This window comes from Tenrec ecaudatus, chromosome 8, assembly GCF_050624435.1.
Source record: "Tenrec ecaudatus isolate mTenEca1 chromosome 8, mTenEca1.hap1, whole genome shotgun sequence".
Lineage (NCBI taxonomy): Eukaryota > Metazoa > Chordata > Mammalia > Afrosoricida > Tenrecidae > Tenrec > Tenrec ecaudatus.
The window spans coordinates 43,868,245-43,894,634 of record NC_134537.1 but is presented as its reverse complement, the minus strand read 5'-3'; the positions used below and the strand labels follow the sequence as shown (position 1 = coordinate 43,894,634).

The 26,390-nt window shown below is 46.2% G+C and overlaps 1 protein-coding gene across 1 annotated transcript in view; it reads right to left on the bottom strand.

Annotated features, from left to right (window-relative positions):
* The window catches only part of HACD2 (3-hydroxyacyl-CoA dehydratase 2), a 103,725-nt gene extending 77,606 nt beyond the window's left edge, over positions 1-26,119 (bottom strand). Inside the window, exons 1-2 of the mRNA XM_075556321.1 lie at positions 25,900-26,119; positions 21,515-21,632 (exon numbers count right to left, since the gene is read on the bottom strand). Coding sequence (XP_075412436.1) covers positions 21,515-21,632; positions 25,900-26,057 — 276 coding nt within the window. The 5' untranslated portion in view covers positions 26,058-26,119. The remainder of the gene's footprint in view (positions 1-21,514; positions 21,633-25,899) is intronic.
* Positions 26,120-26,390: the final 271 nt, after the last annotated feature.

The window sequence follows — 26,390 nt, the reverse complement described above, 5'->3', positions numbered from 1 at the left end:
CCTTTTATTTCTAGTTCTTTGCTTTTCCCATCATGTTATTTTAATGTACATTATCTTCCAGATATGCACAGAGGTCAGACTTGACAAGATTCCGTTTATGTAAACCACACCTAGAAAGATTCCGTGCTCGGATATTATTATACTATTTGGGGAGGAGGGTGTTGCTTCAGATGAAACAACTAAGCTGCATACGTTTACTGGTAATGGATAAGAGAGAAAAAGATTTGCCATACTACACATCTTAGCATTTTCTTCAAAGGAAAAGCCAGCTAGCCTCTCAAATGTGCGACTTTGTGAAGATGAAGCTGAGCCTCTTGCAGCAAAGCGGAGAGAAAGCACAAGTTATATATCTACAATAAAACAAGGAATGAAAGACGTGAATGAAGAGCGACCTTTGAGATAGAGCAGATGAAAATGCCTGCGTGGAAAACCTATCCATTCCTGGGTCCAGACAGCCAGGCTGCTGCAGCCGCAGGCCACAGGAGGGAGGGAAACAAAGCCTAAGGGTAAACACGGGGTTTTGTGTGAGAGAACACAAGTCCTCAATCCTTTCAGACTCAACCCCCTCTTCTGATACGTACTTGATGATGTCTCCTTAACCATCCTGGAATACAATTTGTAGATGCTATAACCTGTCTATGCAAAACTTAAATAATATAATAAACGTAATGTCCTAATATTTGAGGAGCCCTGGTTTTGTAGTGGATTAAGAGGTAGGCTGCTAACCACAAAGTTAGTGGTTCAAATCCACTAGCTGCTATTGCACGGGAAAAAGAGGCGGCTTCCTGTTCACATGAAGACTGGCAGCCTCCGACACCAGGGCAGTTCTACTCTGCCTTACAGCGTCACTGCAAGTCGGAATGGACTCAGTGGCAGGGAGTTTGGTTTGGAATAACGAATAAAGTCCATAGGGATACAGAGCAGCACTAGAATGAAAAAGGACATTGAGGCAACGGGATCCAGACGGCCGCTGAAGCCAGAGTGAGAAGCCAAGCAAAATGACAGTCGCCACTGAGTAACTGAGGAAGCTGTGTATTATCACAAAAGAGCTAGACCGGATGGTTTATAAGTGTGGGCCCAAAGTGACCCCCTAGGTCACAAAAAAGGATCAGAGAAAACCTAGGGTCTGCATTTGAGAGCCCACTGAGGCTCTCAAATCATTGTTTAGGGTGTAATGGAAATAGTAGACTAGACAAAAACAAACAAACAAAAACACCCAGAAATGCAAGTCAGTAAACAGTTGTGTAAAAGGATCAGTGGAAACAAACAACAACGCTATCTGACAATAAACTGCAGCTTGACGCCCTGGATTTCCCTCATTACTACACATCAGCAGTATGGAGTATTAAAACAGAGGACATTAAAGAAAGCCAACGGGACGCAGGCATTTCATGTGTCCCCACTAACTGAATCACTGAAGGCTGAACAGAAACGCGAATCTGCTGCGTATTCCAATCGGTTTCAATGCTTTTGCAGTAACGACACGGCAAGACTTCAACTAACTGCAAGCAACTAGCAAGCTGGAAATGCTCTAGAATACTGGAACAGAACAGGATGTGCTGAGCAAATAAATGACTCAATTACTTTGAGGCCAAATCTTTATCTCATCAAGCCTTCCCTCTTCGTGTCAACTGAGGATGGCAGGCTTCTCCAGGTTCTTGTCCTGGTTATTTCCTCGGGCACTAACCTGGGTAGTGTTGGGTGGGGACTTGGCAGAGGAAGCTGAAGTCCCCAATCACCTGATTGTCAGGTTCAGAGATTATACAGGTGGACTTGACCCAACCAAGAAAGCCATTTTAAAGGAACGTTCCCCTCCCTCTGTTGGCTAAAATTAGGAAACAGGGGTATTGCTGCCTTTGAAGTGACAGGGTCAAGCAGCCTCTAGGAGCCAGATGACAGGCACCTCAGATTTACTACCAAGGAAATGGATTCTGCCAGTAACCCGAACGTGGAAGGGGATTCTTCCCCAGAGCTCAGCCCAGTGGACAAGTGGATCTTGGACTTGTGAGACCCTGGGCAGAGAAACAGCCGAGCCCAGCTACTGACCTACGAAACCACGAGTAGTGTTTTAAGCTGCTAACTTAGTGGTGGCCAACTTTATTACACCAAAGTAGAAAACTAGTGCACTGAATGTCTTCTAAGTTAATCAACTCTTTCATTGAAGTTCTTGTTTAGGTTTTTCAGCATCAATAACTATTAGAGAACCACTAATTTCATCTCTATCCATTCAGTTGCAGAACGCACCAAGAGGGCAGAGGACTCCAGAGGCTCCCTAGACTTCCGCACAACTCCCAGGGTGGGTTTACTGGAATATAGACCGCAGTTCAAGTGACATAACACAGCTCACACTTGGTGAGTAGTCAAAGCTTGCAAGGGGTCCCGGGTACAAGAGAATGAAGGAATCAAAGGCTCAAAGAAGAAACTCGTCCACTGGTGTCACAGTCCCCAGGGACAAACAATACATCCTTTCTACTAGCTTGAGACCAGCAGAAATAGAGGGATGGTATCAGGCCACTACCACCTTCTGCCCGGGCACACAGGAGAAGATCCCAGACAGAATGCAGGAAAAGAGAACACAACTCAAAGTTTCACTTTGGGCCTGAGGCTCTTCCCGCAGGTCACCTTTCACCCAAATGACAGATTGGCATCGAAAACAGATGCACTTCCTTAAACAATGAACTCTAGGAGATCAAACGTCAACATTCACTCAAAAGCAAAGATGAGAAGGCAAGGGGGGAAGGGAAGTGGGTCAATGAAACAGAAGGGATGTGGTGATAGTGCTGCTACACTGTGGAGATGCTGTAGAAGCACTGTGACATAATTTGTGTGGAAATTGTTAAGGTGTCAACTTTGTGGTTAGCAAACTTTCACTGAGACCATAATACGATAGGTACACACACACACATTTTAATAATTATTTTTAAAAGCCTACTGATTTATATTCGTAGCGGAATTAGCCTGGGGGTGTTATCTAAAGACCAATCTTCATTGTGCAGCACTGTTTCTCCAGTGCAGGACCCCCATTCATTCCTCTTGAAATGCCCTTAAGATTTTCCAAAGGCACTCTTGGGAAGGTGGTGGTACTGCTCTGCTTGAAATATACTGAGAATCAGTCTACTAGAATGGGCACACCTTACTGGAAAAAGCCAGAGGCTTCCCACAGTCAAAATCCCCCTGGAAAAATGTGCCATAGGGGGAGGGAGCTGATACCAAATGAGGAGCTGATATCAAGGGCTCAAGTAGAAAGAAAATGTTTTGAGAATGATGATGGCAACAAATGTACAAATGTGCCTGACACAATGGATGTATGTATGAATTGACTGAGTTGTATATGCCCCCGATAAAATGATTTAAAAAATAGGTACCATATATTTCTCTATTGAGCCTTTTCCATTTCCATCTACTGACAGTGAATATTCTATTTTAAAACTTTTAAGCTCAAATAGTTGAATGTCATTGTGTACATCTTTCCTGAAAAAAAAAAAAAGTATTTGTACTAAGAAAATTATTTTTGTAAGTTACTGTGGCAGTTATGCAATCTGCTGTCAACTTGAACGAAGGGGTGGAGTCTAGCCTGTCAATCAGGTCGCAGCTGGAAGACCTCATTTGGAGGCTCAATGGAGATAAACAGCTCACTGGAGGCCAGACCCTCCCTCTCTGCCTACCCTTTCCTGCTTTGAGACACTCAGAGAGCTGGAGGAGATATGTGGAAAGCCACGCGAGTATTGAGATGCCTCCCCTGCCACTGGGTCCACAAGACTTTCTACCCACTGGCCTGTGATCTTCCTGTATTTGGCATCATTGCATGTACTGCATGAGTCTAATAGGAATTTATGGACTGGTATTGGACATAAGAGCTAATATTGGACTGATGGACTTGATCTGGACTGGGCTGTGATGTTTTCTCAACATAAAATTGCTCTTGTATATAAAGCTCTTTCATACACACGAGTGTCCCTGGATTTGTTTCTCTAGTCAACCTGGACTAACACAGTTACCAACATTTTTGCTCAGTTTCCTGTGTCTCAAGAATAATAAGGGACTCATACAGCTTTTAAGACTTCAAGGATTTAATATAATTTGGTTATATGAAACCAAAACACCAAACAAACAAAACAAACACAAATCCACCATGCCAATTAGATTCCTGCTCACAGCCATCCCATAGGCGAGAGAACTGTGGTCGCATAGGGTTTCTATGGCTGTGATCCGTGCAGAAGCAGACGGCTACATCTTTTTCCTGTAGAGTGGCTGGTGGTTTTGAACCATCGACCTTTCAGTTAGCTGCTGAGTGCTCTAACGTACAATTCCAAATATCTTTCTTTCAGTTCAAAATTCCAAGTTATGCAGAGGAAAAGAAATAAGGCCAGCCCAGTTTGGGTCAGATGTGCACTCTTGGATCATTAGCTATGGCCTGAAATCGAGAGAGAGAAAGATGGAGGTGCTATGGGTCCAGTTTTGAGAAGCTGGACACATCTAGAGGATAAAATCACCTGAGCTGGGTAACTCCAGAAGACATGTCCCCTACATTCCTTCTTGTGGTGTGGAAGGCCATCATTACACTGAGTTATGCTTACCAGTGGTTACACGTTGGGCTGTGCTCCACAGTGCAGCAGTTCAAAACCACCAGCTACTCTGTTTACTCTGTGTCTTCAGTACAGTTGTCATCTTTGGTGTCCCTCTTTCAGTCTGGCCGCAGGTTTGTTTTGCTTTGTGTCCTACGTCTGGGTTGCCATCTAGGCGGTGGTGTCATGTGTGCAACCTCAGGTTGTTGTCTGCTGTTGCTCATTCTCTGTCCAATGAACTCCCCTTAAGAGCTTTTGTCAGATCATCTGGGATGTGGTTTTGGCATTAGTTGGCCCCATGATCGGCAAGAAATACTCTGGATTAGATGGCCTTAAGAATTTTTTTTCCAGTCTTAAATTCTATGAAACTTACCATTTCACTATCAGAATATGGAAGTTAAGCAGATAATGAATTAATAACTTACCAAGCTAGGTATAGCAAGGAAGGTGAAATTAAATGACAAAGAGAGAAATTCAAGGTATTAAAGAAGTTTTTTATCAATTTCTTTCTTAAAAGTGGGTGTAAAAGAACTTGAAAATGTGTTTAGACTCTCTAGGGCCTAATGAACAGTTGCCACATTCAGAAATAGAGCTGCATGTGGGTTCTCAAATTCACCTTATTAGTGAGAAGCTGGATCCAAGTGGATTTGCTAACTGAACCCCAGCATTAGACCGACCCACACACCTAGTCCCAGGCAGCAGCGGCCAGGATGACATGCAGGAAACCAGGGGAGCTTGGGCTGGTTCATTGTGGAGCATGCCCCATTTATTCTTCCCAAATTTACCACCCAGATGAGTCATTCTGCTTTCCCCAAATGAAGCCATTAAGGAGTGGAGGGAGAGCAGAAATATTTGAATAGAAATTCCTCTTCAGAGAAACAAGGAGAGGGGGATGATATTCCCCTCCAATAACAAGTTAATTATTTTTAAAATGACAACTGATAAGCATCAAGAATAAAGTGCATGACTATCATAAGCTCAGTACCCGAAGAAAACCACAATGGGCAGTGTGATGTTGTCCTTAAAGACGACATGCCATGTAGGGAGGTTTTAACAAACATGGAATCAAGTCCATGGAGGGTGATGTTCCCAAACTGATCATAGACGGGGGCGCATACACCCAAACCAAACTCAACTGCCATTGAATTGGTGCTGCCAACTCAGAGCAACCCTGTAGGGCAGGGTAGAACGGCTCCTGTGGGTTTTCAAGACAGGTAACTCTACAATCGTAGTAGGAGAATTTAACACACCACTTTCAATCCTCTGGGAACCCTCGCTCTGAGTAAACGCTGCCCTCTGATCTCACATGTTGATTATTCTAACACAGGGTGGGGTTCAGTTCCAGACCTGAAGAGTGACTAAGGCCATAGTCTTAAAGCCCCAAAGTCTCTATCCAACCAATAAGCCTGGTTTTTCTTAAGTCCTGTTCTACATCTTTATCGCACTCTCTCCATGACCTTCTGAAGAATGTGCTTTCAGCAGCTGGGAGTGGCAGCCAGGCACCACGTAATTTCTCTGGTCTCAGGTTGTAGAGACTGATCGCTTCCAGGGGTCTCTGGATTTTCATCACTCATCTTTCCTCCAGACAGGGAGATGCCAATCCATGTACCTTAGGTGGCTGCTAAAGTGCTCTGCTCAGTCCAGTAGAATGTTTGGCGCTGTCTATGCGAACTGTTCTTCCAGCTGACCTTAGTGTCTCCTGAGACTGTGGGCCTGAGACTCCAAGCCCAGGGACTCATTCCTTCAAGATGCCTGCTTATGTCTACGCAGCTTTCATAAATGCCCTGAGTGCTCCACCACATGTATGTATATATATGCAGCAAAAGTCAGTACACATACGGTCATACTTCTTCCAAGACAAGGTGGTTTGTTTTCTTAGCCAAACATAATACTTTCAATATTCACCAGCACAACTCAAATGCGTCCATTTTTCTTCAGTCTTCCTCATTCAAGAGCCACACCTACGGCAACTGAAAATACCATTCAAGCACGACGTGGGCCAGGCCCACCTTAGTCCTCAAGGGAACCCCCTTGTCCTTCAGTGCTCTAAAGAGGTCTGTGCAGCAGACTTACCTGAGGCAATACACCTGCTGATCCACCAAAGTTCCTTCCTTTGGGAAGCTCCAGTCACCTGTTCTGGCTTCTGCTGCATGCATGCTTTTCACTATGTTGAATTAGGTATTTGTACCATGTCTGAGGCCCCCAAGGTTGTCCCTACTTTTTCACTGAGGATCTTTGTAGTTCTAAGGTATACATTTAAGTCTTTAATCCATCTTTCATTTGTTTTGGTATGTGGAGAGAGGCATGGGACCTAATTCATTCTCCTGCAAATAGCGTTTTATCTTAAGCCATAACTGGGCAGTCCTGTTTTTCTTGTATGGATGCTCATGGGCTTGTTTGTTCTTTTATTAAAATTAAACCAGTGTTGTATAGGCCACAAAACGTCACTACATGTTTTATTATGATACAATTAGTCATTCCATTTGTGCAAACATTAGAAATGATAGATTTAAGCTGCACTCTATTATCACTATATATCTATTGTTATTGCTTGTCTTATTTTCTTCCTTTAAGAGAACTTTGTATACCAGATGCATTTCATTTAGAAACAAAAGGTAATGCAAATGGTGAGCAAGCAAATGAAAAGATAGTCAGTTGTTAGTCATTAAAAGAATCCCAAATGAAAGCTGGAATGAGATGCTACTGACTTATAGTAGGCCTGTAGGGAGACTTCAACTCTTTATGGGAGTTGAAAGCTCTGTCTTTCTTCCTCGAAGAGGCTGGTGGTTTCAAACTGCTGGTCTTGCAGTTAGCAGCCCCATGCATAGCCACTACACCACTGGGACTCTGAGAAAGGCCTGCTTAAAAATAAAAGTCCAATCCAAACAGTGGCTTCAGAAGGACTCTGCTGCTGGGCCAGTGACATTCAAGGGAAGAAGGCAGGTCAGAATGTTAGGGTGATTTCTGAGGAGGTAGCAAGAGCGATTATCTTTATGGATTTTCTCAAAGGACACAGGACAATCATGGGGGCTACTATAAAGAAGTTTTATACCAACGGAAAACTGTACTGGTGAGAAAAAGGTCAGGAAGTTGAGCTGAGGAATTTCTATCGCAACAAGGGCAGCAAGGGCTGCCTACAAGAATTGAACTGGGGCAGGTCTGTCTAAAAAAAAATAGGCTGGATGAACAATCTGGAGGAGAAAACAACAGGACCGACAGTTCCGGGGGACATGGGAGAGGGACACGTGGGGGGAAAGGAAGTGGTGTTAACAAACCCAGGAACAAGGGAACAACAAGTGATCCAAATCGGTGGTAAGCAAGGTGTGGGAGGCCTGATAGGGTTTGATGAAGGGCAATGTAACCGAGAGGAATTACTGAAACCCTAATGAAGGCTGAACATGATAGTGGGACAAGAGGAAAGTAAAAGGAAATAGAAGAAAGAGCTAGGAGGCAAAGGGCATTTATAGATGTCTAAATAAAAGCATGTACATATGTAAATGTATTTCGATATGGGGAAATGGATTTATGAGCATATATTTATAGGTTTAGTATTAAGGTCGAAGATGTACATTGGGCTTCCACTCAAGTTCTCCCTCAATGCAAGAATAGTCTGTTCTATTAACCTGGAATTTCATGATGCTCACCTTCCCGACACAATTGCTGAAGACAAAGCGGTGCATAAGCAAATATGGTGAAGAAAGTGGATGGAGCTCGACTATCAAAAGCTATAGTGTCTAGGGTCTTAAAGCTTGAAGGTAAACAAGTGGTCATCTACCTGAAAAAAAAAAACCCACATGGAAGAAGCACACCAGCCTGTGCGATTACGAGGTGTCGAAGAGATCAGGTATGAGGCATCAAAGAAGAATCATATCATTGTGAGTGAGGGAGACTAAGGAGTGGAGACCCAAACCCTTATAGAAGGGTCATGGAGAGGAGACCAGCCAGTCAGGGTGCAGGGTAGCAACGATGAAACATACAACTTTCCTCTAGTCCCTAAATGCTTCCCCCATGCCCACCCCCATCAAGATCCCAATTTTACCTTACAAATCTGGCTAGACCAGAGGATGTACACTGGTACAGATAAGAACTGGAAACACAAGGAATCCAGGACAGATGATCCTTTCAGGACCAGTGGAGTGAGTGGTGATACCGGGCAGGTGGAGGGAGGTGGGGTGGAAAGGGGAAACCGACTACAGGGATCTACATATAACTTCCTCCCTAGGGAATGGACAACAAAAAAGTGGGTGAAGGGAGATGTCAGACAGTGTACGATATGACAAAAAAATAATTTATAAATTATCAAGGGTTCATGAGGGAATGGGGAGTGGGGAGGAAGGGGGAAAAAGGAGGAGCTGATGCCAGGGGCTTACGTGGAGAGCAAATGTTTTGAGCATGATGAGGGCAACAAATGTACAAATGTGCTTTATACAAGTGATGTGTGTATGCACTGTGTTAAGAGTTGTATGAGCTCCTAATAAAATGATTAAAAAAAAAAAAGACCACTGGAAACCATATATTTCTGATGGTCTTTGGCGCCCACTGTGAAAGGTGGTTCGACCCCCAAAGATTGTGGACCGCTGTTCTAACCACTGTCTGTCACGTCCAATTGAATGGATAGGGCTATGCAAATGGCAGGTGTCTGTGGCCCACCCAGGGGATTAGATAGCTGCTAATAAGGTACATAGCACTCTGTCGAAAGGGACCATGGAATTAACATGTATGGAACCCTAAATAAAGAGGGGATCGGCCTATGTTAGTCTGGGTACTTTAGAGAAACAAATCCACAGAAACTCCTGTATAAGAGAGAGTTTTATATAAAGTACACATCAAGAAAACATCCCAACCCAGTGCTGCCCAAGCCCATAAGTCCAACGTTAACCCATATATCCAACACCAATCCACAAAGTCCTCCTCCAACTCACAAAAGAGACGCGATGATGCCAACTGCAGGAGGAAAGCCGAGTCAGTGAATGTGTAAGCATCTCAGCACTGGAGCTGCATCAAGGTAGGTCCATGTGGATTCTCCTCTGGGGTGTCTTGCAGGAAGTGACCCTTGCCAGCTAAAGCAAGGAACTGGCTAAGGCAGCTGCACCCTGTCTGACCATCAGAAAACCTGAGAACTAGAAAGGCAAGGCTCACTGAGCCATTTATCCCTCCGCCCTTCAAGTAACCCCACATATGTTTATCGGCCAGGTTGGCACAATAAACTACCTACCTCCATCCACCCCTTGCCAACCTGGCACTTGTACATAATTCTTTAGCTTCACGATTGAAATTAAGTAACACCTACACCTTAATCCTATAATCCTGTGAATATGTTCCCCCCTATGAAAGTTTGTAAGCCAACCACCTCATGCCTTTATCCCCCCAATTTTGAGTATCCAATTTAAGCCAATTTTGCTACCCTGATAGGTTTAATATAAGCCATCACAGAGGAGAAAAGGGGGCTATCATTACCACTAGAAAAAGAATAGAAGTGAAGTTCTAGCAGAAATCCCCCCCTGGACCTCCTCGATCCAGGAGACAGAGCTGTGACAGCAGAGACAGTGAGAGCTGGTAAGAAATAGAGGCACAAGTGGCAGCAGAGGCAGTAGAACAGGCACAAGACAAGAGTGGTGGGTTCTCTAGCCACAGACCAAGAGCACTGACTGCAGGAGGTTTGCTGGAGAACTGGGGTACCTCCCAGGCACTTAAATGAGGAAGTTCGGTTTGCTAATCAACAGAACCAATGCTGACTGCCTTTGGGCATCAACCAGCAGAACTAAAAGAGCTGGGTGACAGTTGCCCAAGCAGGACAGAGGCCAAGGACCCACATGACCGAGTGGCATACAAGAACTGTATCCTGAGCATTCCTGAACCTGAACTTTGACCAATTACTTCCCTATCATAAATTCCACCATTGTGAGTTTTATCTCTAAGTTCCACGTAGCCACTGCAACAAATTATTGTTCGCAGCAGAAGAGTACAGAGTGCATTGGGAGAGACAGTTGGTGTCAGAATTGGTACAAATTGGTACAAATTCCTGCCTCACAGTAATTGGCTTGAGTGGCCGATGCTGATGATCTTAATTCTCCTCCTCCCTTTGTTTAGTTAAAGGTCAGAAGCCAGCTCTATGCCATTGTACTTTTGCTAAGGCTTTTCCAGAATTCCATCAGTTGTGAAGGTGTTTTCAAAATAACTCCATAAAGAAAACTGCATCATCAAGTGCTATTTCTATCTCATGTGGACTTTCTTCTTAAGGGCCTAAATCCAGGTTGTTTTCAGTATTGTTTTTGTTTTTTTAAACCACTTTATTAGGGGCTCATACAACTCTTATCACAATCCATACATATACATACATCAATTGTATAAAGCACATCTGTACATTCTTTTCCCTGATCATTTTCAGAGCATTTGCTCTCCACTTAAGCCCTTTGCACAGGTCCTCTTTTTTCCCCCCTCCCTCCCCACTCCCCTTTCTCTCATGAGCCGTTGATAATTTATAAATTATTATTTTGTTATATCTTGCCCTGTCCAGCGTCTCCCTTCATGCCCTTTTCTGTTGTCCGTCCCCCAGGGAAGAGGTCACATGTAGATCCTTGTAATTGGTTACCCTTTTCCAACCCACTCACCCTCTACTCTCCCAGTATCGCCCCTCACACCCCTGGTCCTGAAGGTATCGTCCACCGTGGATTCCCTGTGCCTCTAGTTCCTATATGCACCAGTGTACAACCTCTGCTCTATCCAGACTTGCAAGGTAGAATTCGGATCATGGTAGTTGGGGGGGAGGAAGTATTTAGGATCTGGGGGAAAGCTGTATTCTTCATCGGTGCTACATAGCACCCTGACTGACTCATCTCCTCCCCTAGACCCCCTCTATGAGGGGATCTCCAGTGGCCAACAAATGGGCTTTGGGTCTCTACTCTGTACTTCCCCCTTCATTCACTATGGTAAGATTTTTTTTTTTGATGATGCCTTATACCTGATCCCTTTGGTACCTCGTGATCGCACAGGCTGGTGTGCTTCTTCCATGTGGGCTTTGTTGCTTCTGAGCTAGATGGCCGCTTGTTCACCTTCAAGCCTTTAAGACCCCAGACACTATCTCTTTCGATAGCCGGGCATCATCAGCTTTCTTCATCACATTTGCTTATGCACCCGTTAGTCTTCAGCGATCCTATCATGGAGGTGTGCAGCCAATGATATGATTTTTTGTTCTTTGATGCCTGATAACTGATCCCTTCTGGACCACTCGATCACACAGGCTGGTGTGTTCTTCCATGTGGGCTTTGTTGCTTCTGAGCTAGATAGCTGCTTGTTTATCTTCAAGCCTTTAAGACCCCAGACACTATCTCTTTTGATAGCCAGGCACCATCAGCTTTCTTCACCACATTTACTTGTTCACCCACTTTGGCTTCAGCAGTTGTGTTGGGAGGGTGAGCATCACAGAATGCCAATTTAATAGAAGAAAGTATTCATGCATTGAGGGAGTGCTTGAGTAGGTGCTTCTGCCACCTTAATACTAAACCTATAAATATAGGCACATAGATCAATTTCCCCATCCATATATATATATATATATATATATATATATATATATATATATATTTGCATGTACATATCTTTGTCTAGACCTTTATAAATGCCCTTTGCCTCTGAGCTTTTTCCTCTATTTCCCTTCACTTTCCTCCTACCCCACTATCATGCTCCATCCCCACCTGGGTTACAGCTATACCTCTTCTTTACGTAACCTTACCCTTGATCATTCCCTACCAGGCCTGCCACTCCCCCCTCACCACCAATTTGGATCCCATGTTGTTCCCTTGTCCCTGGGTTAGTTAACACCACTTCCTTACCCCCCACCTTCCCCTATTCCCAAGTTCCCCGGAACTGTCGGTCCCATTGTTTTTCCTCCAGATAGTTCATCCAGTCTATCTTATTTGAAAGTGGACTTTGGGGCCAGGGCGTGGTGCCCCAACAGACTGGACTGGAAAACACTCCTAAAGGCCAACAAACGATCCTTGAACTAACTACAAGCTTTTCTTTCTTGATATATTTTGTTTTGTTCTTTGTCAGTGGTTTGTTGTTGCTGTTTTGTTGTATACTGTTGCTTTGTTTTCCTCTGTCTTGTTTTTGTGCATGTTATTATCTCCACAGTATTCTGTTTTTAAGTCTTTTGTCTGACGGAATAAGGTTTTCTTTAAGTCTAACAATTTGAGCAACAGGAGCCTAAGACAAGGATTTTTTCCCCTTGAAATCAGCTCCTGTGTAGAACTCCATAGACACAATCATACTGATTGTCTGTCAGCTGAAGAGGGTTTTCTATCATTTCCCCCAATTATTGATGAGTTATACATCCAACCTTGTCAACTTCTGGCAACCTTAGTTTCTGATAATTGCCCTCCATCTGATGCAAAGACACATTGATAACATTGCATTATTGTTGCCCTTGAGAGTCTCACTACTTGTCAAAGTGTTTTGTTTTCTATTGTTCAGATCACCAGTCACTCCTGGGCCAGCCCTCCCGCAGGCTGCAGCTGTGCCTGCCACTCTCTTTGGTCATGTTCCTTGGACATGAAAAGCCATGTTAAAAGAGGTTGAGTTGGTAAATGGAATGGCTATTTTTCCATAACAACAAAAAGATGGCTATACTAAAAGGGGAACTCGGAAAAGGTCCCGATGGCGTCTGCCTTTCGCTTAGACGGGGGCTAGGAAGTGCCAGTTTTCTGGGATCCTCAGCACCCCTGTTCCTCTGTGCCACGGCCTCCTTCCTGCCCTGCACTGCCACTATCGGTATTTTTAGTTCGTTTTCCTCCTTCTGGCTTTAACCACATCACACTTTCCCTTGTTGCAGTCATTGGCTATCTCACCTCTCTGAACGCCGCCGTATCCATCTGCCTCCAGTTGCTGGAGTTGTCAAGCCGTGTGGGTGGGCCTGTGTGGGCGGGCTCCCGTTTCCCACAGGCTCCCTTCCCTTCTGATGTTGTAACAATTACTCATTACACTCAAGCTCTATTTTTCCTCTGGTTTTCACATTGTTTTCAAGCTGGTCTTCCTGGGATTTGCTGTTGTTCCTGTTTGTGATAGAAATCTCAACCAAGACTTGCTTTGCTGGCTCTTCAAAATAAGCCCTCCACATGCCGGTGCTCTGAAATGTGCTCAGGGCTGTTTCCAAAGCTGCTTTTAAAATGATCATTATTACCGGGAAGCCAGCTTATTTCCATTGGGAAGAAAAACATTATAGATGATAGCTTTGTCCCCAGACCATTTCATTAAGACCCAACCTAACCTACAATGGGCCTGAAGCACAGCAGTGTAATAATAGCACTGTGCAATCTAAGCATAAGTCCATGGGCTGGGGGGGGGGGGGCAGAATTTGAGCCCAGAAAGGCAGAAAAATAAGACGGTCCCTGGCCCCCTTCTTCTTAGTAACACTACAGGTTATAAGATTTTGCTACATTTTAGAGAAATCGCAAAGATGGGTTTCCTGAATGTTCCCCTAAGCTGTTTATGAGTGGTGCAGTGAGGGAGGAGGTAGAGCAGAATACAAAGGCGGGGTTTGGAAAGCGCCAGGTTTGGGGTGGAGATCTACATAGAAGACACAGTAAAGGCTTTTTCTCCCTTACCTCTCCTCCTGAACCAGTTCTGTCGTAGCAGACCCAGACCCAGACCAACACTACGAAAGGATAAACAATGAAACTGGGTGTCCCACCCCCACCCCCTCTTTAGGTTAGGGAGTTCAAAGAACAGACAGATCTGAAAGAGAAGGATTCTTGTCAACCCTCAGGCATTCCTAGATGGGCAATGACAAGGAAACAGTATATAACTAGACGCACCTATGTGGGAGACAGTTTTTAACAGTCTCAATAGTTACTTGACCCATTTGAATTCTCACAAAGAGCCTCATGTTCTTAATAACACAGTATGTGAATGTACCTTTGATATAATTACAGTCTTAGATTAACTGAGTAAGGAGCACTGCTGGTATAGTGGACTACATATTAGGCTGCTAACCTCAAGGTCAGCAGTTCAAGACCACCAGCTGCTTCATGGGAGAAAGATGAGGCTCTCTGCTCCCATAAAAGATCTCCAGCCTCGGAAACCCACGGAAGTAGTTCTATCTCGTCTACAGGGTCACCATTAAGTGGAATTGACTCGATGGCAGTGAAATGTTAACTAAGGGAATTCTGGTGGCACGGTATGCCACTCTGAGAGGAAGAAAGATGAGGCTGTCTGCCCCATACAGATTTACAGCCTTGGGAACGTTAGACAGACACTATGAAACAGAATTGACTTGATGGCAGTGGATAGATTATGCTAACTAAGGATATTAAGAACTCCAAATTCTCTCAGAAGCAATTTTTAATCTTAACAAAACTGAGAAGACAAATTCTAGCCTTATCAATGAATGTCCTGGATACCAAAAAAAAAAAATGCATGAAGTGAAAGTTTACTCACAGCTCATTATAGATGAATGGCATTTAAAGGAGTGATAATTTACATACCATAAAACCCATCCCTTTAAAATGTGTAACTCTAATTAAATATCTACAGGATTGTACAGCCATCACCACTGTATAAGTCCAGAACACCTCCATCACTCCCAAAAGAAATCTGGTGCCTATTAGTAGTCACTCTGCATTTCCCCACCTCCCCGAGTTCTAGCAAACACTAATCTACTTTCTGTTCCACACATTTCACATATATGGAAGAATATACTATGTGGCCATTGGTGCCTGCTTCCTGTACCCCAAAATAATGTTCTCAACATTCATTCATGTTGTAGCATCCATCATTCCTTTTCAAGACTGAATAATATTCCAATGTATGGATATATGAGGATGCTCTAAAAAGTTCGTGGAAAAATTGTATTATCATTTGATTAAATTTCCCCCTGAACTTTTTAAAGCCCTGTCACATCATATTTTCTTTAGCGATGAGTGGTATTTATAAAATTAAAAATTTGCTGCCAATGTTAATTATTTCTTAGGGCTATTTGGGATTCAACTCAAGACACAATACATTTCTCACAGTGATCACTGGGCCTGTAACACTGAATATTAGCATTTTACTTCTTGCCAACTTTCTGTCAAGTGATCACACAGTAATTTTCCTCATGTCACGTGTCGGAGGTTTTGAACATACACATTTGGGGCTTTCCATCCAGCACCCCTTTCCTGAAAACCATCCCCCACTTTTGACGTGGCCTTGCTCCTTTGCAGGGGCTGCTGATCCAAGGCTGTGCGTCTGATGTAAACGTCCATGCCGCTGCAGAGTTGAGACAAAGACTGTTTCCAGGCGGCTGTTCTCTGATTTCAAGAACTACAATCCCAGGCTCTTGGGGCTGTTCCAGGCATATGACTGACGTTGCAGGTTTGGTTCCAGATAAGTGCAATAAAGTACATTATTGAAATCAGGTGAATCACAATTCCGGGTTTCTGTGGTAAAGGAAAATTTTGTAAAATGGCTCTTCTATCTGTGTCACGGGGCTGATGAGACCATGCAAATAGTGTGTGAAACACTAACAGAGGCGACTGGTCAATTTTAGTTGTCATATCCATGTAGAAGTGAGCCACCTCGGAAGTGGGGAGAGAGAATTTCTGGGACTACCACCAGCAGGGCACATTCAAAATCACTGCTGGAAGTGGGGGCGGCAGCAGAGGCCATGCCGCACCGAGGCCAGAGGCTTAGGCAAGGAGACCATGAGATGCGTTTGAACAGCAGCACCGTGACGGAGGCTGTGAGGGAGCGCAGCGGAGGATTCCGGGGCCACATGGCTGAGAAGTTAAGGACCAGAGAGAGAGAGACTTGGCTGCTGGCTGAGAAATACTGCTGTGGACAAAAGATTGTGATGGCTTAAGGTTTTCCTATCCTGGAGTATGGCAACATGTTAACCACCCCAATAAACCCCCATAATTGTATTATCGATGTGAGTTCTGTGTAGCTGTTACAATGGATTATCATACCCGACAGAAAAGCAGGGTGTCACGGGAGGAAGTCAAAACCAGACAAAGGAAGGATGGAGGCAGAGGCAAGCCACACGGCTGCCTTACAGTAACTGGCCTTGGGCAGGTGTGGGGCCGGAGTCTCCGTCTCCTGCGGGTTGCCTGAGGAGGTCAGATGTGGCCCCCATGATGCTTTCCATTTCCAAAAATGGCGTGTGGGGTAGCAGCGTGTGACTTCCTCTGACACAGGGGGGGCAGGAGAACTACCATCAGCCTTAGCCCAAAGCTGATTCCTGCAAGGCTGGGGTCAGACATGTCTCCACCTCCTAAGCTTGTGACCAATTCGGACACTAATGTCCCTCCCACAGCACTCTCTACTTCTCTGTAAGGCTCTATACATTGTTGCAATGGCCACACAGGCAATACTCATACTTATGAAATGTATTAAGAAAGTTAACAGGTTATAGTTCAGAAAAAGAAACTGTATAAAATTCCTCAATTAGATCAGCCACTTCTCAGCAACATCTGCGGGCCTGCCACTCTCTGGCCTTTGGCCCCAGGACTCCTGGACCTCTGCTTTGCTTGGGCAAGCGTTACAAAGCTCTTTTAGTTCTGCTGACCAAGGTGTGTAGCTCGAGCTCGGTGCGCTGACAGACAGGTTGACCGAGTATCTGAGGCACCCCACTCTTGTCAGAGGCACTCAACTTTCTCACTGCATAGGCCAGGTGAGCCGCTGTGCTGTTCCGTGCTGGGACCTCGGTCTGCTGCCTCTGCTACTGCTGTGTCTCCACTACTGCTTCCCCCAGCTCCTGCTGCCTCCAGTGTCACAGATCTCTGTCCCCTCAGTCACAATCACCTCACATTTTCAGAATCTTACCCAGTCACTTAAGGAACTTTGGTGGCATTTTGAGTTAAGCATTGTGCGAATAACCCCAGGTCAGAGGTTCAAATGCACTAGGTGTTCCGAGGAAGAAAGAGGAGGCTGTCTCAGAACCCTATATAGGATTGCTATGACCTGTAATCAACTCAACAGTAGTAAGTTTGGGGTTTTACTCAATTATTGCATAGAAATTCAAAGACTATGGCCAAAGAGTCCATTTTACTAAGAGTGCAACCAAAATGGGAAATGGACACAGAGTGAACACATCTTGTAAGAAAAACCGCCCTGATAGACTTGTTAGGTTGCAGGGGTGCCATAAGTCTTGAATATGTAAAAAAATTAAAAATCACAGTATCTGCAGGACACAATAAAATGACTTAGTCTGCCTGTATTTAAGCAGCTGAGAAAATGGATTATGAGAAGAATGAATTCAAGTCCGAGAGAGAATAGCAGAGATGCAACAAGAGAGCCGGGTTCTCTAGTGTTCCAGGCCATTCCTACCTTTCGAGCCCACGGCATACCCTGCATCGCTTCAGCCAGTTAAAGAGGTGTCTGCTGTCTGCAACCCAACAATATGAACTTAACTTCCTTGATATCTGTAACTCAACCTCCACAGAACCCAGTAAAGTGACTCAAGCATATACTACTTAATTTCTCACGTGTGGAATCTTTTGAAAACTATAAAAGTACGTAAGACATTCTTAAATCAGTAAGTTGGGGGGGGGGGACTAGATTTGTGTCCATTGTATTAAAAAGCTGTATTACTGCATAACTTTGAATCCCATCTTGCAACAAATTGTTCCATTCCTCAGACACTCACTGTCTGTTTCTGTTTGCATTAATCACACTATGATAAACGCCCAGTTGCACTTGCTTGGGAAATGTTTTTAAGTCTTTTAAAAAGCAAATTGACTTATCTTCCTGAGATCTGAAATTTGAGAACACACAGTCCCTACTTCCTTTTAAAGTAAGCTCCCACAGAGCCTATAAAAGGGGGACACTCGGAGGACAGAGGCTTCCATGAGTGCTGACCTCACCGGATCCATTATCTCCTATGTACTTTCAAGCACGAAGAACTCCCGTAAGAACAACTGTGATCAGTAATTGAGCCATGCCTCATATATGCAATTATTATATAATGGAGGCTGAGTAGGCACTGAAACCTCATTAACCGGAAAACACAGCAGATGCTATTTGGATAAGCTTGCTCCAGAGCCCCCATCGAAAGGGTCTACTGCCAGCAACACTGACCTCTGCAGCGCTAACTAATTCCACATTCCTGGGAGTCTTCAGTTCATTATGCAGACTTTTCCCCAAATCGAATCCAGCATAACTGGTTCTTAGTGGAGATACAGAGGAAAATCCTCAAACCCCCAAAACTTGAAATCCCTATTAAAAACTCTATTGGGAAAAAAAAAAAAAAAAAAACTCTATTGGGATAAATGGGCTAAATCCTTCAGCATCCAAGATTTGGCTCCCGAGTGGATTCTGTGCCACGCTGTCACTGTCTTTCTTAAAAAGACATACATTCAGAAAATACCTTTTGTACAGTTAACATTATGTAGAAGTAGACTCCCCTCCGTTTGAGTTAAATCTTCTGTTAAATTTTACCTGAGCTCTGTGATACCGGGCAACCACGATGCCTATGTGTTCAGGAAATGGGCTCACTGCAAATAACCACTCTTTCTATATGACTTAGATAAGACGCACAGATGTTCTGGGACCAGCCCTGATGCGGACCCTCCAAATGACCAGTCTTTCCCTCACAGATACATGAGTAACTGTACTGTTTGTCCCTAATGATCAATCAGAAATAAACCAAACGTTGGTTAAGCGTCTCTCCTTTCCCCAAGCCCCAGTCCTGGGTGCTCCTGCAGCCTGAGCCAACAGTGGCCCTCTTTAAGGACCCCTCCCACAGACTCGGTGGAGTTCAGAGTAAGACATTCTGATCTCGACTCGTCCCAGTGCCCCACACCTGGTCGCTTTCTCCCCTCGGTTACACTCCACCTCAGCAAGGGAAATTTGTTTGCCTTATTGTTGTCACCCTCCCACCTTTTACAACAGTCCCTGTCCCTCTCCTTTCTTGATGAATCACGCTTCTCCCGACCAAGGCCTGGGTTAGGTGTTTGCTTCACAATTCCAGTGGGCCCCTCCCTCCTCCGTCAGGACGGGGGCTGACAGTGTGGGGTGTTGACCTCACGCTTCTCTGTAGCTGGAGAACATGCTACATGTTGGCCAAAGCACTGACAGCCAAAGAGGTAGAGGGGGGAGCTCAAAATGTCAGGGCAGGGAGGAATCTTAGAAATCTACTTGAACCTCATTATTTTACAAATAAGAAAGTGAGGCTACAAAGAGATAAGCAACTTGCCCACATTCACAGAGTAAGTGGGCATGGCCACTGTACTGGGAAACAAAGGCCCAGGGCTGGAAGTTCACGGCATCAAACCCGCATCTACCAGGGACAGTCTGGGCACTGCAGTTCTGGAATCCCTATGCTCTCTGAGAGGAATGTGAAACAAAGTGAGACTCACAACGTCCTACTTTCAAATGTGAGGGGGATGTGTCATATCTCATTTCATTGAGGTAGATTTTTTTTTCTTAAGGATCGGTTTATAGTTTAGGTTTCAAAAATTGCCACAGATTTATAAATGGCATGCTGGGCTTGCCCTGGAGGCTGAGTAATAGGAAGGCAATCCTGGATCTTCGTACAACCTGAATTCTTGGTCATGAACTAGGGTAGCTGTTGACCCCAGATGGCATCCAAGACGCTGCTCCTGTCGGAGCAGAACTGGGCACCACACCGTTTGTAATGGCTGAGTTTTAGGAAGTAGGGTGCCGGGCCTTTCCTCCAAGGTACCTCTGGGTAGACTCAAACCCCCGACCTTTTCGTTAACCATCAAGAGTGTTAACTATTTGCACTATCCAGGGAGACCCCTGTATGTGCAAAGCTAAGCCCACGCCCAACTCCCCTTCTCCGGTCGCAAAGCCCGCCTGTAGTTTCTTGGAGAGAAGGATGGGCATGTGTCCTAGACCTGGCCAGTCACCTAGCTCACATCATCGCGTGCAAGAAAGAAGGCCAACCAGATTATTTCTCTAGGACTTTGACACAGATGCTAAGAGAACATATTCTACCACCCGGGGAAGGCTGTCCGAGCCTCAGGCCAGCGTCCCGTGAGAAACAGAGAGACGCTGATCAGGGAAAAGGTATGGCTATGGAAGGAGAGTTGGCAGAGTCAAATCCGCGGTTCCTGTTCTTTTTTCGGTTCCTTTGATTTTGTACATCTCCCCACTACCCCCCCACACACCCTAGACGATCAACTAGCAGTGCTCCAATTAGTTGCCGAGGCTGTAAGTCATGATGGTCGCAGACCCCTCATCTTTCTTTCAGAGCAGAGTGAGAGAGAGTGTAGGGGGGTAGCAGCTTGTGGGTTTCACTCAAAACCTCACTGCTTCCAGTTGATGCCGACTCACAGCGACGACCCTATTGGACAGAGTAGGACTGCCCTGCGAGTCTCAGAGTCTGCAAGTGCTGTCGGGTGGAGAAGCCCGTCTTTCAAGCCTGGGCCTTCTGGGCTAGCAGCCCAGCCCTTACCCCACGTACTGCCAGGCCCCTTATCCACTGCACTGTCTGAGTCAGCCAAGGCTTTTGCTTAGATTAGTTTGAACTGGGTTTCTGTCGCAGGGTCAAAAGATCCTGACAGATCCTTACTCCAGGAGACAGGAGTGACCATCATACAGGGATATTCGTCGCTTTGTTAATTTTTTACTTGAATGCCTTTAACAGGCTCTACCCTTTCTTATACGACTCCTACACCCAGCAACTTCGCTGCTTCCATTACATGCTTGACCTTGGAGGGTTGCTGTGGCCCTGGCTGGCCCACAGTGTTACAAAAATCCTAATATAAGCTTATTTCGGTACCCCCGACAAAGGCTCAATTTAAAATATGTTCCAGGTAAAGCAGGTTAAATGAGATTTTAGCTTCTGTAGCATGTCTAAGTATTAACACGGTGGCATACATACATACTATGATGGAAAATTTCCCAATTGAAAGCAGCTCCAAAACAGATATGGCTGCTTCCGAATAATCCAGCAGCACAGCTTGACTTTCTATCAGGAGGACTCGGTAAGAACCAGCTTCAGGACCTACCTCCAGTAAGGCTCCAGTTTGGAAGAATTTCAAGGGCTTTTCAATCGAGTAATAGAGGCTATGGTAGCTACCCTTAGCCAGGTACGCTCTCACCACACCAACCGCTATCACGAGCCACCTAAGGAAAACGAGAAGGACAGGCATCAGAGAGAGAAAGTCCACAGAGGCAGGCAGGTGGGATTTAAGGTTAATAGGAAGATGTAGCAACTCATATTTTTAAGATCCTAATATAAAGCACCCCAGTTGGCCAAGTGTAAAATTCACAAGTGGCATCTTAAATTTGTGGATCACAGTGCTGAAAAGCCAGGCCACACCACAGAGATGCCTTGCCACCCCTGTATTTTGCACCCTGCTAGCGGAGTGGCAAGCTCACAGTGGCACCTCTGCCAGCTGGGTCCCAGTCTTTTTGGCCACACTGCCTGTTCAAAGCAGGCCCAATGAAGGGAAGACGTCAAATGGCCCTTCAGCACTGCCAGAAGGTCTGAAGACACAGCAAAAAATTGGTAAAGGAAAATTTTAAGAGGCCAGCGTGGTTAACGGGTCTTTCTTAATAAGGGGGTGGAGAGGTTTTAAAGTGTGCAATGCTGAGGGGTCTCACTGGAACATCCCTTAAAACCTATCCTCTTAAAATTGCAAATGAAAAAAAGGCTTTTTAGCTGAATTCCCCAAACTCAGAAGAGACCACACCAGATCAATACAAGACACCAACACAAAACACTGAGGCATGAGGCTGTGAAGGTTCACGCTTCTGCTCGTGCTCTGGTGTTCTCCGAAATAGATTTCCCAGGCCCAGTTCCTCCCCAAGAAGCTCCATAGTCAAGTGAATGGGCCTTAATTGCCACGCTCTACCTCCTGGAAGGACATCACAGCTTTGCTACAACTTAGTGAGGAAACGGTACAGGTGCTCTCTCTTAGCTCCGGAACACATCACTCAAGAACTTCACACGAGAGTTTGAAAAGAAGAAATGGATTCTATAGGGGAATTTGAAATCGCACTGGAGTCACGTGGCAGAGTAAAACTGTGCCCCATGGGCTGTCAGTGGTTTTGAAGGAACAGAATGCCAAGTGTTTCTTTTAAGGGGTAGGCTCGAACCTCCCACCTCTTGGTCAACACTGTAGAGTGTTAACCTTTTGCACCAGTCAGAGGCCCCGGAAGTTCCAGTGGCAGTGTGGAAAAGGATCGGACACCCTTCTTCCCCCCTTGCCCCTACAGGCTCTGTTCATTGCTCAGAACTAAAGACTCTCTCCTCTGACTCGCGGTATGTAACATTTCTCTCTAGTCCAGTGACCCGGCGAGGACAAGACAAATGTCACATATAAATACACGCAGATTCTTGAGTGTTCTTTAAAAATCAGTCTCCGTGACCAGTGTTGCGATAAAGAACATTGGAATCTGTAATATGTCCTCACTGGCCTGTGAGTCAAGAGAGAGAGGTTCTACGAGTTCCTAATCTGCAACAAACAAGTTCTAAAACCTTACCCAAGTCAAGTCAGTCACATTCTATTTTCTCAGAGCCCAGGTTTCAACACTGTTGTTCTTCAAACCACCTCTCCAGATACAGAAATGTTTTTGCGTGTGAGAGAAATTCAAGGTGATGAATCATTAATATATGGCATTGCCATTTGCATACAAAAAGACAAGGGGGAGGAAAGAATGCATCTGTGCACTTGCTTATGTCATTATCTCAAACAAACCCATAGCCAGGTAGTTGATGATTTCCGCTCACAGAGACCCTCTATGGGGGAGGGGGGTGTGGAATGCGCCACAGGTTCTCAATCTTTAGGGAAGCAAACTGCCACAAAGTATTCCCTCTGAGCTGCTGCCGACTCAGACACCGATGCCTACCACTGCACAGCCAGGGCTCCTAGCCAGTGTCTGAGGGACACAGGAAATTAGCTTTGGGGGTGGGGAGCAGGGTCTATCAAGGAGCCCTGGTGGTGTACTGGTTACTCATTGGGCTGCCAACCCCAAGGTTAACAATGCAAAACCACCAGCTGCCTCGAGGGAGAAAGATAAGGCTTTCTATTCTTATAAAAATGTTAGTCTTGAACTAGAGCAGCAGTGGGTCGTGACACCTTTGGGGGTCCAACGACCCTTTCACAGGAGTTGCCCGATTCATAAGAGTAGCAAAATGACAGTTACGAAGTAGCAATGAAAATAATTTTATGATTGGGGGGTCACCACCACATGAGGAACTGTATGAAAGGGTCCTGGCATTAGGAAGGTCGAGAACCACTGAACTAGAGGAATGTCGTGTGTTTCATTGGTGCTATGCTGCACCCTGGCTGACTCGTCCCTTCCTTGTGACCCTTCTGTGAGGAGATGTCCAATTGTCTACAGATGGGCTTTGGGTCTCCACTCCGACTCCCATCATTTGCATCGATATATTTGTTTGGGGTCTTCTGATGCCTTATACCTGCTCCCATTGACACCTTGTGATCACACAGGCTGATGCACTTCTTCCATGTGGGCTTTGTTGCTTCCCTGCTAGATGGCCCAGCTCTACCATACAAATCTACAAATCCAGCTAGACCAGAACATGTACACTGGTACAGATAAGAGCTCTTGGCCGACACAGAATTCAGGACAGATAAACCCCTCAGGATCAATAATGGGAGTAGAAATACCATGAGGGTAGGGGGAAGGTGGGAGTTGAAAGGAGAATGGATTGCAATGATCTATATGTAACACCCCGCCCCCCAGGGAGGCAAAAACCAGAAACACGGGTGAAGAGAAACAGCGGATGGTGTAAGATATGAAAATAGTAACAATTTATATTTTATCAAGGGGTCACGAGGGTAGGAAGGTAGGGGAAAGAGGCGCTGATTCCAAGGGCTCAAGTAGAAAGAAAATGTTTTGAAAACGATGGCAACATATGTACAAAGGGCCTTGATAAAATCGATATATGAATTGTTACAAGAGCTGTAATAGACCCCTATAAAATGATTTACAAAAATAATAATAATAAGTTAGTCTTGAGACCACTGGGAGCAGTCCTACCCTATCATGTAGAATCACTTTGGTGGGAACTGAGTCTATGGCAGTGAGGGAGGGCGTCTGAGTGGAAAGGGCAAAGACAGGAAAGAGTGCCACTGTATGCTCTTTTGCATATTTGAAATTAGAATCTTGCCAATGTATTAGTCTTTTTAAAAAAATAAATAAAACTGATGTTCACACTATAGTTCTTTCAATTTTTCAGTATGCTTGAAAGGTCTCATAATAAAGTAGTACAGAAAAATAAACTTTACAAACATATAACAGAGAGTGTGAGGCTTTCCACTCCCCTACAGTCATGCAGACTTGGAAACCCAAAGGGGCAGCTCTTCCCTGTCCTGTGGGGTCACCACGGGTGAGAACTGACTCCGTGACAGTGAGTAAACTGCAAAGCTGGAGGGACCTTGGAGATCTCACCTAGCCCAACTCTAGTTTTACAGATGAAAAATAAAGGTCTAGAAAAATAGTGATTTACCCAAGGAACTGATGGGCTGAAATGATTAAGAAACCTTTAAAAACCAGAAACATTAACACTCACTGCCATCAAGTCAGCTCTGACATACAGTGACTACAGGGGCAAGGTACAACTGCCTCTAAGGGGTTCCCAAACTTTAAACCTTTACAGGCGTAGACGGCCTTAGCATCCTGCAGAGCGGCAATTGGGACTGAACTCCTGACCCTGTGGTTGGCAACCCAAAGCACAGTTCACTACACTACTAGGGCTTCTGCGGGGAAGGAAGGGGAGGAAAAAAAGTGGGGTCAAACCTATTTTGAGAGTCTATCCCTGCCTCCACCACCACCCCCCTTTCCATAGCCGCCCTTCCCATTCCCTGTGTTCCCAACCCCAATCCACTCTACTCAACCTAAATTCGTCTCTGCTCCTGTCGCTGGTCACAAACTTGGACCACTCTCTGATGAACGCTCAGCGTGGGTTTTGAAACAGCCGCCGAAATAAATGGTCCCTCGGCTGCCACACTCCCTCCATCCCCCGGAGGGGCGCAGACCGCCCTTCGGGACTGGCTGCCCGTGCGCTCGCCCTCCGCGCCGCCCCTCCGACGGGCACCCGTGGGGGCCCGCCCGCCGCCCGCAGCCCCGGGCCCGCAGGGCCAGCGCCTGGCGGGCAGCCATCCCCGCGGCTCCTCGGGGCCCGCATCCCTCGCGGCGACCGAACTCCAGCCCCGGCAGCCCCGGCAGCCCCGGGAACTTGGCTCGGGCCTCCACGCCGGGCGCTGCTCCGGCGTCGGGACCGGGGCCGATGGAGCCGCCCTCACCGGGGGCCGGGGTCGGCCGGAGCCGCGGGGCGAGCGGAGGGCCGCACGCAGGGCCCACCCCCACCCTCGGCCATGCTCCCTCCCTCCCCGCCTCGCGGGTCCCCGAGCCTCAGCCTCACCCGGCCGTCATGACCACGTTGTAGATAACCAGGTACGCCGTGGCCAGAGGCCCCGGGCCCTTCTTCTTCCGCGCGCCGCTGGCATCGCCGAGCGCGGCTCGGCCGCCGCTACCCCCATTCCCCTTCGTCGCTGCAGCCGCCGCCGCCGCCGCCGCCATGTCCAGCGCCCGTAGCGGCCTCTCGCTGCGCGAGCACCCTGGACCCGACTGGGCCCAGCGGCGAGGGGGCGGAGCGGAGGCGGGGCCGAGGCTGAGGGGTGGGGCGAGAGGGGCGGGGCCGAGTCACACGCGAGGGGCGGGGCCGGGGGTCGAGGCCAAGCCACAGGCGAGGGGCGGGGCCGGGGTCGAGGGGCGGGGCCGAGTCACACGCGAGGGGCGGGGCCGGGGACAGCGCTCACGGCGGCCGCCATCTTCGTTGAGGGCTGGGACGTTACTGGCGCTCCGTCCGGCTCCGCTCCCCTCAGTTCGTCTCAATCTCCGCAGCTACCTGGG